General features: G+C 36.2%; 1 protein-coding gene across 25 annotated transcripts in view; it reads left to right on the forward strand.

Annotated features, from left to right (window-relative positions):
- HMBOX1 (homeobox containing 1) overlaps positions 1-16,576 on the forward strand; it is a 174,977-nt gene that overhangs the window by 75,048 nt on the left and 83,353 nt on the right. For all 25 annotated transcript variants that reach the window (XM_019032357.4, XM_055348330.2, XM_055348328.2 and 22 more), the window contains 2 exons: positions 5,127-5,603; positions 15,111-15,196. In XM_019032357.4, the coding sequence (XP_018887902.1) occupies positions 5,127-5,603; positions 15,111-15,196 (563 nt within the window). The remainder of the gene's footprint in view (positions 1-5,126; positions 5,604-15,110; positions 15,197-16,576) is intronic.

Genomic DNA, 16,576 nt, shown 5'->3' on the forward strand with positions numbered 1-16,576 from the left:
ATCTATCAGCCTTCTCTGTTACCATTTCTATTTTCAACTTTGAATTTTGACATTAATTTTAAATTGAATATAAAATTACTTATTATTTTTAACTGCTCAAAGCCTAGAAGTTTCTGAGATAGATGGCTAAGCATTCAGGAGAGTTAAGACGTCTAACGGCTATTGAAAATAGTAAGATGTCTAATAGTTACTGAAATGAATGTAAGCATCATGAAGCCATGAATTTTTGCCTGATTTGTTCCTTGTTGTGTCCTCTGTGCCTTGCACAGGATCTGTTACATAGTAGGCACTCAATAAATGTTACTTAAATGAATGATTTTTGTCTAAATGATCTCCAGTTTTCTCATTCCACACCTAACTTATATCTCCCTCTATAAATGTGCATGTTTGTACTTGGATTTTTGTCACATATGGTAGAAATAAGATGATCAAAGTATGATTTCATGAATCACAGTGTTTATTGCCATACAAAGAATTTTTTCTTGGGTTCACAGTACTTAAAGATGGGGAGAATAACATAGACTTCACAGGGAATACACTCAATAGATGAGGTACATTAACCACATTATGAATGCGTTCCAAAGCTATTAAAGTGTCTTTGCTCAATTATGATGAAAGGAGGCCTCTGTGTTCAAGTGAAGGCTAAAGGTGGAGGTGTACCTTTACATGAGCAATTCTTGGGAGAGGCTGGCTTGACCACCATAGCTGAGATCTGAGACTACAAGGAAGGCCCCTCAGTGCTAGAAAATGCTGGCCTGCAAGGTATAAAAGCTTTGAGGCCTGTTGCAGCCTGAGCTCTCTGGTTTTGGAGAAACTGCTGACAGAGAGTAGCCCTGCCACAGCCTAAGCTCCCAAAGTGTCTGTTAAGCTCTTGAGTGTATATGTATTTTGAAGTCCAGTAGTTGTGACAGTAACTCACATACGCAGTTTGACATGAGGTGACATTCCTGAGAGGATGGAGAGTTCTCTCTCTGATAAAAATATTGTGATTGACCCTAGAGTGTGTTAAATTAGCATGCAGTAAATATCATGTATGCAAAACAAAACTAACCTATTTTGCCTAGTCATTCTAGATAATAAAAATAAAGACAGCAGAATTGAGCTGAAGAAAAAGCTGTTATCCAATAAAATTTTACTGTTGGTGCTTTACAAGTAAGATAGTAATGTCCTTTTTACCTCTGTGATTTCAAGATTAATTATTTGTGAATGCTTTAATCTTCTTTGCTCTACATGTTTGTAGAATTTAGCTTATGAAAGTATATTCTAGACCTCATGTCTTATCCAAGAAGGGTTTAGGTACATATTCAAGTCAGGATAAAATGTATTGTGAAAAGTTATTATTATGGTCTTATGGTATGATATTTTCTTAGAATATCAGTTTATGAACTGAGCCGTAATTCCTGAATTTAATTGTTCTTTTATGCCTTAAACATTGTCTGTTATTACAGTGGTGAAATTCTTCTCACATCATTTTCAATTATTGTTGGCCTGAGTCTGCATTCAGATTAGTAATTTAAAGTGAAAGATGTTCCTTATCCTCTGAACAATCCTTGTGCATAAGAAAATTAATTCAATTCTTACATGTTATCTTTTTCTGTTATTAAAGAATTGCTGGTATCATGGACTTAGATGACCTTTGTAGGTCATTTACTGCCATAAATTCGTGATTATATGCTTAAACTAGGTAAATTATGAGAAATAAAATTGCGAAATGCCAGAGTATATGCCTTTGTTTATATTAATACACATTGGAACATTATTCTCAATATCCAGGAGAGCTTCTAGACTCAGCGTTTTCTCAGTAAAATATTGTATCTTCAGTGTCACATGCATGCTTTGATCCTGTTTGTTATGCTCTTAATCATTTTGCTTTGTAGTGATCATACGAATGATCATTCTAGCAATTGTGGATCATTTTGCTTTAGGTTATATTTGCATTAGGGAACTCTCAGTGCAGGGCACAGACATCTAATTTGAACAAGGTGATACATAAAGGGAAATGTATTCTCTGATGAAACAAAACAGCAAGAAGAGCAGGGATGTATCAGGGGCTTAGGGATTATTGGAACAAGGGATGTGAGCGCTGCAGAGCTTTCTCCATCGCTCTGTTCCACGTTTCTTGGTATGTCTGCTTCTTCCTCCCATGAACTAGCTGCTTCCATATAATGAGGAATTTACCAGACTAATATCTTCCTGCAACTGAACACAGTTATGGTGATTGTTCATCTTTCCCCTCGTCTGACTAGAAAATTATGGGGAGAGCAAGGTTTGGTTTTCTTGTGTGCTCACCCCACTGGCCAGAAGGTGGGGTATTACGAGTGATAGCCCAAGAACATGTGCTTGGAAAGAATGAGGTGTTCTAAGCAGACAAAGTAAATAGGTGGCCTATTGTTTCTCCTTTTATGACGTGGAATAAAAGTGGTTCTAATAGTCAATGAATCTGAAATGACACAAAATATTAGATTGTTTCATATGCTGTGAAATCTTTAGTTTTGACAATTCTAATTCAAGTGTTAGGATGGATACTTTTCAGTAATAAGTGAAATTCATATAATTTACTTTTGCTTTATGCTAATACAGAGTGCTGCTCCATACAAGGAATGGTTTGAAGAACTGTATATAGATAACTAACTGCTCTGATATGAATACTATAGGAAAATACTATGATTGGGGATTTTTGTCCATATAATAAAACAGTTATTGAAGTCATCTAAAGTAAGATCACTTTATGAAATACTTTGATAACATGAAGACTGAAAATAGCAACAAACAGGTCTACTTCATTTTCAAGGGAAAATAATAATGTTTATGTTTAATTTTTTCATTACAAAATATTGTGGGGGAACTTAGGCCATCAAGAAAGAATATAATAATCATGAAAATAGGTCTTTTTAAAATCATGGCTAACTTGTTACAAGTGAGTATTGGAAGAAATCAGACCCTATCATTTGTAGGTGTAGAGCAGATACTGTGGCCCATGGGCACAAATGGCCTGCAACATGTTTAGGTCCACAGAATGTGTGTGTTTGGTTTTATTTTAATGAGCTGGTTTTAAAAACCAGGAAGATTTCATCTACAGTTCTAGATTTTTCCCTACTTATTTTTAAAAGGATTTGAAAGATAAAACAATCAGTGAAATGGAATAGACTATCCAAAGGTAATGCAGATTCATATGGAAATTGTGTATATGATAAAGGCAGCATTTCACATCGGAGGAGAAGACAGATATTCAGTAAAAACATACGACATCTAGCTGTCCATTTGGGGTGAAATAAAGCCCCAATTTTTTATACTTGTTAAGTCAATAAAAATTCTAGATGGAGCAAGGATTTTAAATGTAGAAAACTATTACTAGGATCCCTAGGTTCATTGGTAATTAGAATAGTTTTATCTAAATGGCTTTAAATGAGACTTAAAGGAGTAGAATAGCCTGTGTCCCAAATCATATGTTTCCAGTTAAGTCCTGCAATGTATTGTAAAGGAGAATGATGTGTGCTTTTGGAGTCAATAAGATCTAGGCTTAAATCTTTTTCCTACTGTTTACTCAGATTTTTTGTGAAGTACAAAACTACACTGAGCTTTAGTTTCCTCAACAATCAATCCATCAACATAAAATGAAATGAATAAAGAACATCTACCACAGAGAGTTGCTGTGAGAATTGGATGAGATTATGTTATGTGAAATTTGTACCCAGTTCCTGCCTAGAAGTGACTGTTAATAAAGTTTTCATGTGGAAGGACAAAGAAACAGTGAGACCTTCAATAGCTGTAGGGCACTGGCCCAGAGCAGATGTTTGTTTGAGAAAGATGGAGAAATTTCTTGACATCTGTTTCCATCTGCAAACACTTATTGAGAGCCTACTGCATGCCATGCATTATATTTGGCACTAGAACAATAAATATCAAAATAGAAGAGATTACAACTTTAAAAAATCTTGAATGGAAAACTCAGGTCTTACAAGAAAGGAACTCAAGGCCAAGCATGGTGGCTCACACCTGTAATCCCAGCACTTTGGGAGGCCGAGGCGGGCGAATCACCTGAGGTCAGGAGTTTGAGACCAGCCTGGCCAACATGTTGAAACCCCATCTCTACTAAAAATATAAAAGTAGCCAGGCTTGGTGGCAGGTGCCTGTAATCCCAGCTACTCAGGAGGTTGAGGCAGGAGAATCGCTTGAACCCAGGAGGTGGAGGTTGCAGTGAGCCAAGACTGCGCCACTGCACTCCAGCCTGGTTGACAAGAGCAAAACTCTGTATCCAAAACAACAACAACAACAACAACAACAAAGGAATTCAAGCAGTGAGAATTTTTACAGTATTTGACTACTCCCTTAATATTGTTACTCACCCTAAGAAAACATTTTCTGATGTGCTGTAGTATCTTGTGCTAGTTAAAGGAAACATGTAAAAGTAATTTCCTAAGAAAAATGAATAGCATTGTTTGGCTACAACCATGAAAGATCTATTTCTCAGGGTAGCTGTTAAGAGAGAATGCATTACCAGAGATGGAAAACTTAGGAAATTGCTAAGTAGTGAATGAAATGGTGCTTATTTTTTTTTTAATGTACCTCTGTTTTCCACTTAAGTATTTTTGCTGGTTATTAGCATTTGCTTGGACTTAGCTTAGCAAATCATTTGTTTCTCACTAAATGAGGTTGTAGAGAATTCCTAGGTCTGTTTAGCTAATATTTGGTAAATAATATAATACAAACTTTTTTTCAGTAATTTTCCATTAATACTCTAATGTAGAGTAATACACTTGAGATGGGCAAAACACTTCTGAGTTATCACGTAGCCTGGGCTTAATGCACTCCATGTACCTAATCTATTGTTCTGGTATTATTTACATAACTAAAATTTTGGTTCTGATATTTACCAAAATTGAGGAAAATGTAAATTGTATGCCATATGAAATTAGGTTTTATGTTACACCTATGTTCACCTACTAATGCATTTAGTATCTGTACCAATCCATTTGCCATGGCACAATCATTCTAGCATGGGACATACCTTCATTTTCAATAAAGAAGCTTATGTAGAAATATTGCATCTTCTGAGCATTCTGTATAATATGTGCTTTGGTAGATACTGTCAATAAAGAGACTTCTTTTTATCTTTTTTTTTTTAGTTTGCTGGAAACCATGTCTCATTATACAGATGAACCCAGATTTACCATAGAGCAGATAGATCTGCTTCAGCGACTTCGGCGTACTGGAATGACTAAACATGAAATTCTCCATGCCTTGGAAACTTTGGACCGTCTTGATCAAGAGCATAGTGACAAGTTTGGAAGAAGGTCCAGCTATGGAGGAAGTTCATATGGGAATAGTACTAACAATGTCCCAGCATCTTCCTCTACAGCTACAGCTTCCACACAGACGCAGCATTCGGGAATGTCCCCGTCACCTAGCAACAGTTATGATACTTCCCCACAGCCTTGCACTACCAATCAAAATGGGAGGGAGAATAATGAGCGATTATCTACATCCAATGGAAAGATGTCACCAACTCGCTACCATGCAAACAGCATGGGTCAGAGGTCATACAGTTTTGAAGCCTCAGAAGAGGACCTAGATGTAGATGATAAAGTGGAAGAATTAATGAGGTTAGTGACTTTGCTTATTCAGAGTCCCTAAAAATGTCTGTATTCTTAGATTGTTTTTAAGTAGTATGCTGCGTTTCAGCTACTTAGCTATAAGAACTGTAACTTCCTCTAGCTATAAGAACTGTAACTTCCTCCTCCCACCTTTGGAGATGAAAGAAAGAAAGTTCAAGCTTTATGTTTTTAATTTAAATTTTCTCTTCTTTACTTCAGCCCTTTCTCTTTGCTGCTTGACAAGCCTTTTCCATTCTGTTTATCAAACACTAATCTTCTCTATGACTCTAATAGCTAATTTCTGACTAACAGACACATTCTAATCCTTAAAAATCTGTTGTAAGTACTTTTTCTGAGGGATAATTTTATCTTGATCAGAATATATACACTCTTAATTTTTCTCTTCAACATTCCAATCAAGAAAATAATTTGGGGTACCTATTATATAGGTTCTAATTTTAGCAATAGATCACACACACACACACACACACACACACACATTGTCTTTTATAAGTGTAAGAACTTAGAGTTTTAAACACTGAGAAAAGAAATCTACTTTTTTTTTTTTTTTTTGAGATGGAGTCTTGCTCTGTACGCCCAGGCTGGAGTGCAATGGCGTGATCTCGGCTCACCACAATCTCCGCCTCCCAGGTTCAAGCGATTCTCCTGTCTCAGCCTCCCGAGTAGCTGGGGTTACAGGCATGCACCACCATGCTGAGCTATTTTGTATTTTTAGTAGAGATGGAGTTTTTCCATGTTGATCAGGCTGGTCTTGAACTCCTGATCTCAGGTGATCCACCCGCCTCGGCCTCCCAAAGTGCTGGGATTACAGGCATGAGCCACTGCACCCGGCCCAAAAGAAATCTGCTTTCAACAGAAGTAATTAGGAAAGGCTTCACACTGGACCCTGGGACACTTTGAGGGTAACAGCATGTGTTTTCCATTATTGTGCCTCCAGGATCTGGAACTTTCCCTAGCACATGTTAAGGGCCTGATATGTTTAATGAATGGGTGACCTTGACCTAAATGGTAAAGAATAGCATTTGTTTTAAAATACAGGAAATTTATTTAAAATTAAGGGAATAGTAAAGGGTAAGAAAGGCAAGGCATGTCTTCAGTCTGATAAAAATTACTGATGGGTAAGACAATGTAATATGAATAATATATTAGGAGACAATACAGGTTTTGGGAGACTTTGAGTTCCATACCAGTTTATTTACTTTTGTTGGAATTGAGGAGTTTTGTAAAAACTCCTCTAGGAATAGAGATTATAAAGGTATTGTTTTCAGTAGATTTCCACTACAGTAGAAGGGAAAGAGCCTGCAGATAAATTAGTTACAGTAGATTATGAAAGAAACTGTAACAGGAATTTGTCAGAAATAAAAATAGTACCTATAAGTATCATTATAATTCTTCCTAAAGATTTTTAAACTTCAAGATGGAATAATAGTGACACATAATAATATTGCCACATGGAAGATCTGTCCAATAGTACTACAGTGTTGAAATATCCTTCAAACTGTCCTGAATTTATTTTTAGGTGCAACTTTATTATATGAAATTCTTTGCTAAATCAACTGTTTTATCTGGATTCCAGATACAGTATAAAGTAAAATATTAATACCTGTAATGAATAATTTGATACAGCAGTTACAGTTACAAGTCATTGTTTTGTTTGGTTTGGTTTTTTGAGATGGAGTCTTGCTCTGTCACCCAGGCTGAAGTGCAGTGGTGCGATCTCGGCTCACTGCAACCTCCGCCTCCTGGGCTGAAGTGATTCTCCTGCTTTAGCCTCCCGAGTAGCTGGGACTGCAGGCGTGTGCCACCATGCCCAGCTAATTTTTTTTTAAAGTTAAAAATATAAGAGATCAGTTTGACTTTGAATTCTTTTTCATGTGTTAAAGTAGGTGACCAAAGTTCAGGTGTTGCTTTTGAATTTAATGTTGTTAAGATTAAGAGGGAGAACAATTTGGGCAAATAAAAGTTACTTCGCTCATTGAAATGTAACAAGATTAGCTTTTAATTATTCTGAGTAGAGAGGATATCAACAATTTAAAAAGGATGCCAACCTGGTTTTTTCAGTGTTGTTGCTGTTCATCAGTTTTGATAAGCTTTTGACATAACAGTTAATTCTTAAATGTGTATAAGACTAACAAGAAGTATGGGAAAACTTGTTAGTAAAAGTCTCTAGAAGATTGTCTGGAATAATAAAGGTCTAAAAACTTGACTTTTAACTCATAGGCTGACATAATGTTTTAATTCAAATATATGCTCAAAATAAATGAAAACCTATTTAGCAATGACTGGGATTTGTAGTTAAATCCCATAATTACACCCATTCCAGTTTCACTGTGAAATATATACAGGTTTATACTTTGTTATCAGTATTTATGTACTACCACTTGTCGCATAATCAGGACACTTTATCTTTTTCCATTTCTCTGCTTCTTTATTAGAACTGCTCCTCTGGGTTCTCCTGATCATCTTGGGGTCTCAGTGGCCCTTCTAGATCTCTCTGGTTCTCTGCCATTGCACCCTCACCCACTGCTGCACTCCTGCTTTCCTCCATTGTGTCCCCCTCTCATGCTTCTCAGGTTGTAGATAATAACAATCCTTGGATCAGTGGGAAAGTTTATTGGATCACATTGTCATTTATAATCATTAAAACCATGATATGAGGTTGATCAGAGAAACTGAAATTCACAAAAATTAAATACTTTGCCCAAGAGAACTTCAATATTAAGTGGCAGAGCCTAAATTATGTCTTTATTATCAATATGTCACTGGTGTACATTCCCTCTCCAAATAAATTTTTCATATCTGTAGATTTTAATAAGATTTTAGGAAAGGTGGTTAATTAACATAAGACAAAGTATGAATTGCCTTAATGGGCTTCACATCCCCCTCCCCCATGATATTTGCTGCTTCAAAATAATCACTTACCACATGAATTTTTATTTAGTGGAATGTTAGAGAAATATTTTGAGCAGTGGATCTTTCTGAGTATTCTGTGCCCTTTTAGGAATATACTGCCCTTGCTGATCACTAGATGCTATGGTGATATGATAGCCCGTTGGAAGTGGTGGTCTCTGGTGGGGGAGCCTGGGTATCTGAATGCTTTCCTGTCTCCTTTTCTACCTGTGTGCTTCACCTCTTGCTTGTTCACATTCCTCAACTCATACACAAGATGTAGTTTTAAAAATCTTATAATTCGTTGACTTCACGAACTTCACTCCTAATAATTTCGAGATACATAATGGAGTTTTGTTTTTTTTTTTTGTTTTTTTTTTTTGAGACAGTCTCGCTCTGTCACCCAGGCTGGCAGGCTGGAGTACAGTGGTGCAATCTTGGCTCACTGCAACCTTTGCCTCCTGGGTTAAAGCGATTCTCATGTCTCAGTCTCCCTCGTAGCTGGGATTACAGCGTGCACCACCACCCCCAGCTAATTTTTGTATTTTTAGTAGAGACAGGATTTCACCATGTTGACCAGGCTGGTCTCGAACTCCTGGCCTCAAGTGATCCGCCCACCTCGGCCTCCCAAAGTGCTGGGATTACAGGCATGAGCCACCGCGCCCAGCTCATAATGGAGATTTTTTTGTAGAACTTTATCAAGTTATAATTGTACACCTTATCAACTCATTAAGAAACAATGAGAAAGTAACTTTCACTTTTTTCATTTTTGAGTTAGGGTTGGGAAAAAAAGGTAAATTACGATATGAATTTAACAGATTGTTGAATATAACATTTTAGGAAGGACTTTAAAGCCAAAAATAAAGACCTGTTTTACGTTTTAATGTTTAAAAATGCATCTATTAATATATAAATATATGTGTAGGGGTATGTGTGTATACATATCTGCTAATATAGCATATAGATACTAATGTGTGTTTTATGTACATATTATGAAATAATTTAAATGAGGCGTATCAGAATTTATTAATAATGCCATACATTAAGGATATTATTCTTAACAACCCATGTACTAAATTTTATGATATGTTAGTATTTTGTATAAAACTGAGGCTTTATTCTAAGTTGGTTATCTATAGGCTAAGTATTTTACTTGCCTAAGTAGGATGTGCGTGTTCTGTAGATAAGACAAAATGGTCATGATCTCCAGTTACTTTGTTATTGATACATATTTAGTAACTTTTATTTTTGAGGGATTTTTTAAAATTTAAAGTTATACTTTGTCTCCACAGGTGAAAATGTATGGGAATAGGTTTTATTCAAACATGAAAGAAATTTGTACACCATTGTATTTTTCCAAGTGTGAAATAGTCTGTCCTGGCAGGTGTTGCTTCATCTCTGAAAGTCTTTCAGATAGATGATTACCTTTAAGAGATCCTAAAGAATGTGCAGTGTATATTAACTATGAAAATATGGAAGATCTTAAAGCATATCATTTTTAAAACAGATGGTCTTTATTATTCTTTGTTCTAGAAAAGGAAGCAATGTCATTTCGAACTACTATAAATAATTCTTTTCCTTTCTGATTTGGTAAGCTTAAATCTATTTAAGAATAAAAATTTAAAGCTGTTTTATAAATTATCTAGATCAGGCTTTCCATTTTACAACCTTTTATCTCCAGCTACAGAACTGTTCCTTCATTGAACAAATTAAGCTCTATTATATGCAAACCCCATAATTGAATAAGGCACAATCTTTGTGCTGAAGGACTAAGGACTTTACAGGGTAGTAGGAGAGATGAGACAAGATTAGGAACAACTATAATACAGAACAGCATGTAATATATTAGCATGCGAGTAGTAGTATTGAAATGTTAAAGTTAGCCATTGCAAGAAGAGACCTTTTTTAGCTTTGAAGATCAGGGAGAACGTCTTTGAATAGATGACAGTTAAATTGTGTCTTAGTAAAAGGGGATTCCACCAACAGGCATAACTGATGAATTCATCCAGATATTAAGAAAGGTCTGTAAGTAACAGTGAAAGTTTAGCAAGTTATAAAAATAATGGCAATGGAGGGTGGGAAGGAAGAATTTCATCCTGGTGTGGAAATCACCCAGATGAATCTAGCATGGCAATGACTTGAAAAAGGGAGTAGGAGGCAATGACATGGACTTGAACTGGTTAGTTGCAAATCAGGTGGGTATCTTATCTTGAAGTAAGTAAGCTGTGGAATCAAAGACAAGATCAGCCCGCTCTTCACTTTAATTCCCTAAGATTTGAGGCATAGAAATCTTGAAGAGTGTGAGATTTTTAAGAGAAGAGAGGAAGGAGGGGATTTATTCTTTTTAAGGAGGATGTAAAATTGCAGATGAAGAGAGGAATTGAGGGGTGGGAGAAGATGAGAGAATTAGATTTAGAGTAAATGAAGTTTTCACACTACCAAAGTGGTGATTTCATAGATTACAATGAGGACAATAGGAGTAGCAGGTCCTTAAAGAAGGCTGAATGAGGAGAGAATGAGGGTCGGGGGTGATGTCAAAGTTTGAACAACAAAGCTAACCCACTAGAATGGAACTTTTAAAAATACTTAAGAGAATTGGACACAATGAAAATAGAATGCATTTAGTATTTTGAAAATACCTAGTGAAACCAACTAAATGACACATCACTGCTTGCCTATAGAACTCTTTTAATGCTACCTTAAAGTACCTGGTACAGATGTTTACTTCAGTCTTATATGATTACAGCAGATCATTTGTTTCTTCTTTTCTTGGGAACCTTTCTGAAGTTTCATAAAATAATAGTCAATGTTTAGTATTTTTACAATTTAAAAAAAAATTTTGCAATGAATTTTTGATTCTATGTATTACAGACATATATATACAAACAATATTTAATTTCATTGCTAGGAGACAAATTTTAAAAGCCTTGTGAATGCTTTTTGTTGTTGTTGTTGTTGTTAGATGGAGTCTCACTCTGTTGCCCAGTGGCGCAATCTTGGCTCACTGCAGCATCCACCTCCTGGTTTCAAGCAATTTTCCTGTCTCAGCCTCCCAAGTAACTGGGATTACAGGAGTGAGCCACTGCACCTGGCCAGTGCTTTTATTTTATCAGATGATACAGCCAGGGCCCAGCTTTGTTAAATGACTTGCCAATGCACAACCTTATCTTCTAAGTCTTTTGTTTTGCTTTTTGAAAAAGCTCTCTGGTAAAACAGTGAAGAGTTTTTTATTTCTTTTCTTTTTTTTTTTTTTTTGAGATGGAGTCTCACTTTGTCACCCAGGTTGGAGTGCAGTGGCACGTTTTCGGCTCACTGCAACCTCCGCCTCTGGGGTTCAAGCGATTCTCCTGCCTCAGCCTCCTGAGTAGCTGGGATTACAGGGGCATGCCACCACACCCAGCTATTTTTAAAATATTTTTGGTAGAGACGAGGTCTCACCATGTTGGCCAGGCTGAACTTGAACTTCTGACCTCAAGTGATCCACCCACCTCAGCCTCCCAAAGTCCTGGGATTACAGGCGTGACCCACCGTGCCTGGCTATTTCTATGTTTTTAAACATTATTGGTACTTAGAGACTTGTCAAATATCTAAAAATGTGAATTGCTACTGTTTGACAGATTTTTGGGATTCCTTCTGTTTTGTGCAGTCCTTAATAATATCGTGCTGCAAGGCTGTGAATAATTTACAAACTGGATATTTCCTATTTCAATAATTGAGTGTTATCTCTTCTGTATGATTTAGTGTCCAGATGAATTTAATTTAAAATAAATGGATTTAAATGACAATGTAAATTAGTAGTCAAAAAACCCATTTAATTCTTTTCCCCCACAAAAGTACATTTTTTAATTTAACCTGAATAAATATTCTCTTAAATTCAGCTTCATTTTCGTAGATCATTCTATATATAGAAATGCAATACTTTATTTAAAAATTTTCAGATTAATTTTATAGTTATATTAGAAACCAAATGATTTGTTTTATTTATATAAGCCAATTGAAATAGTGCTGAAGTTATCTCTTGTACACTGATTATTGATGCATATTTGAAAGCTTTTGTTCTACATTACCTGTATTTTAGTCAGCAGTTATTTTGTTTGACTTTAAAATATATTTGTACCTTTTTCTTTTTCATATACACAATTTTTAAATAAAATGTGAATGCATATTTGTCAAAGAAATATTTCAGGCCGGGCGCGGTGGCTCACGCCTGTAATCCCAGCACTTTGGGAGTCTGAGATGGGTGGATCACGAGGTCAGGAGATCGAGACCATCCTGGCTAACACGGTGAAACCCCGTGTCTACTAAAAATACAAAAAAAAATTAGCCGGGCGTAATGGCGGGCGCCTGTAGTCCCAGCTACTCGGGAGGCTGAGGCAGGAGAATGACGTGAACCCGGGAGGCGGAGCTTGCAGTGAGCCAATATCGCGCTACTGCACTCCAGCCTGGGCGACTGAGCGAGACTCTGTCTCCAAAAAAAAAAAAAAAAAAAAAAAAAGAAAGAAAGAAAGAAATATTTCAAATATAGACAGTCATTTTGGGAAGAATCAAACCAGAATCTAGATCAGTATGAGAAATTTTACTGCATTAGGCAGCTGATTAATTTTTTCCTTTAGGAATATTTTTGATCAGGATTTCCAACTGATAGATCAGCAGTATACTGTAGAGCTGCAGATTGGAAACTCACCACTATGACCTCTCTGTTTTTTTCCAGAATTCCCCAAAGGAAGGATGGTCTTACAACAGAGTCCTTTCAACAGAGCATGTAACAACTGCTCATCAGGGAGCTAAAATCCCTCATCCAAGTTAAATCACAACTCATTCTTTTTGAATAGGATACTTCAGTTTCTCCAAATAGTCTACAGAGAGATGTGAACCCCTAGAAAGAGTTTGTGGTTCTTTCACAAAACAATTGTTAAGGTTTTGTGATCCTTTGTCTCAGATCAGGGGTCAGCAAACTTCTTCTCTAAAGGACTAGTTAGTAAAAATTTTAGACTTTGTGGCCAAGAGGCAAATTTAAGGATATAATGAAGAGACGTAGGCTGGGCGCTACTGCTCACGCCTGTATTCCCAGCACTTTGGGAGGCCAAGGCAGGAGGATCACTTGAGGTTAGGAGTTCGAGACCAGCCCGGCCAACCAACATGGTGAAACCCCGAGTCTACTAAAAATACAAAAATTAGCCGGGTGTGGCGCTGCATGCCTGTAACCCCAGCTACTCAGGTGGCTGAAGCAGGAGAATTGCTTGTGCCTGGTAGGTGGAGCTTGCAGTGAGCCGAGATTGCGCCACTGCACTCCAGCCCGAGCAACAGAGTGAGACTCCGTCTCAAAAAAAAAAAAAAAGGATGTAATGTAGAGATATATACAAGACAGAAAACAAACAGCCACAAATTTTTATTGACAAAAGTCAATACAGAATAATAATAATTGGGTACAGTTTTTAAAAATACAGGCCTGCTAGTCAGAAGAATGAAATTGCAGGGGGAGGGATAATATTTTGCTTAGTATGTGTTTATCGTTAGCATTTTCTGTCGTCAAATTGATTGCAAATGTCCATCTGTGAAAACGATCCTTAGCTCATAGGTTGTATAAAAATAGGTGGCAGGCTAGAATTAGCCCATAGGCGGTAATTTGCTGACCCCTGTGTTAGATAAGAAGTTACCTCTATTCTATGTTACTTTTGAGCTTGAACAGAAACCACTGCTCTGTTTATGTAATCCTTTTGAAAATAAAGCATTGAAAGAGAGATTGGTCGGTTTTAAGAGTTTAACTATAATTTTTGTTTATTAATTCTTGTTCTGGTGGAAAAACAGAAGTCTTGCCACTCATTGTCATTTTTGTGAATGTCTGGTCTTTTGAGAATTTGTTGAGTCTAAGTAAAAATTTGTAACAGGCATTTTAGTGGAGGAAAAATGAGGTCTATAATGTATTCCCACGAACACAGAATATTATGTAGTTTTAAGTATTCTTATATATAATACAAAATGTATAAATGCCTTTTTAATACTAAAACTTTATATTCAACCGATCCCACTTTAAATTTTTTGTTTATACAGGAAAAGAAGTTAAAGAGCAAGCCTTTCTTCAAATGGCTAACATTTTTACGGTTGTGAGAATGATGATTGCTTTTTCCTTAATCATTTTAAAGGTTTTTAAATGAACATTATTCATGCAGTTGTGTAGTTAACATGCGAGCCCATAATCTGCTCACAACTGAATTTGTTGTTGTTGCTCTTTATTTTTCTAGGATTTCTGTCTGTGTAAGATATATTCATTCCCCAGTAATGAAACTTTGTATATACCATATGACAGCCTTGTTCCTAATGTGAATTATACAGAGCATGTGATTAACCATCCTCTGGTATGAGACTTATATCTATTGTGGTCTTCACTAAAGCGTCTGTTTGATGGTGTGATGTTTTAGGACTTGAATATTTGGTGTTTCTTGGTTCATTGTAATTTCATATTTTCACACAAGTTTGGTCTGTTTACCCTTTATTTTTGTGTCCTTTCTGTGTTCTCCCCACCTCTCTGCTTCACCGTTCTTTTAGCAAAGATGAGGATTTCTACCTTCAACATACATTGTTGGTCTTGTCTTCTGTTTTTGTTAGGAGGGACAGCAGTGTGATAAAAGAGGAAATCAAAGCCTTTCTTGCCAATCGGAGGATTTCCCAAGCAGTTGTTGCACAGGTAACAGGTAAGAGCTGAAGAGCCCTTTATTCTGGAATCATGTCTAGTCTCTGCCTTCTGGTGCAGATGTTGGAATATTGCTTGCCTTTCTGCATTGCAGTGCAGATCTGTCAACTTAGGCATAATTATGTATGCCTGTGATTTAAAACCCATTGTCTCCAATATCGCCGAACTTCTCTAGTGATTTTTTTTGACTTGTGCTAGTAAATTTTATAGCATTTGTAATAAGCACAAAATTCCCTATTTTGTGGCTAAAAAAGGTTCCTATAGTTTGCTTTTGATTGTGACAGAGCGTATGACACATGCACATCCAACTGCTTTCTATACTACATATTTTTAAAAGCTTTGTAGTCCTCCAAGTATAATCCCTGATTATACCAGTTAAAATATGATTCATGAGGGTAAAGAAAGTTGTTTTTTAAACCACTTTTCCATATGTAAAAGCATTCCTTGAAACATTACTGAGAAGAGTCACCATTGTCTTCTCTTTGTTCTTTATATCCCATCCCATTCTCCACCCCCACCTAAGCCCCATTCCTAGTATGTGGTGTATATGTGTCATTCTCTATTCAGATTGCATTTTTTAATGAAGTTCTTAAATTTGGGGGCAGATGTCTTTTCCTTGTTAATGTGTGATCTTCCTTTCTTAGATTTCAGTGATTTATAAGACCCTTAAAAAAAGTAACTGGGCATTAGTCGTTAGAAGAACCGGACACTCTTTCAACTACATTTTGTAGTTGCAACATTGTTGTACTTTGTATATTGATAGATATAAAAATTAATTCTCCCCTCCTTTTATTAACATTCTACTAGCTGGCTATGTGAATTTGGGCTTTTTAGCCTCTGTGCCTCAGTTTTCTTCCTGCTACAATGAAATACTTGGATCTGATCTTCAACAATAACTTATGATTTAAAGATATTATTTCTGTTCTCCAGACCATGATACATACTGAAGCTAATTTACCTAAAAGGTTGTTACTGGCCATTAATTTGGTTAAAAATGTAACACCAGAGTTTAGAAGTCTTACATTTCATCCCAAGTATCTAAGGTCAGCCAATCTTTTATAGTGTGTGTGTTTAATATATTACACTAGTAATATATTTTTATAAATGACACTTCTGCTTATGGTAAAATACTTTAGTTAAAGGTGTCCTTCGGTGTAGAAGTCTTATACCAAAGGACAGTGTGTTAGTTTAATTGTTGTAGTATTTAGGTGTTTTTCTATAGGATATTTAAAATATGTTGTTAACCTTTATCTTCAAGGACCAAGTTATGGTTCTTAATGCAATGTAAGGAAAAGTCAAGCAGGTTTTAGTGAAACTCACTGATGTGGACTTTGAAAAGATGAAATGTTGTCTTTCAGTACTTACATTTCAGCCTCCATTA

This window comes from Gorilla gorilla, chromosome 7 (genome assembly GCF_029281585.2).
Source record: "Gorilla gorilla gorilla isolate KB3781 chromosome 7, NHGRI_mGorGor1-v2.1_pri, whole genome shotgun sequence".
Lineage (NCBI taxonomy): Eukaryota > Metazoa > Chordata > Mammalia > Primates > Hominidae > Gorilla > Gorilla gorilla.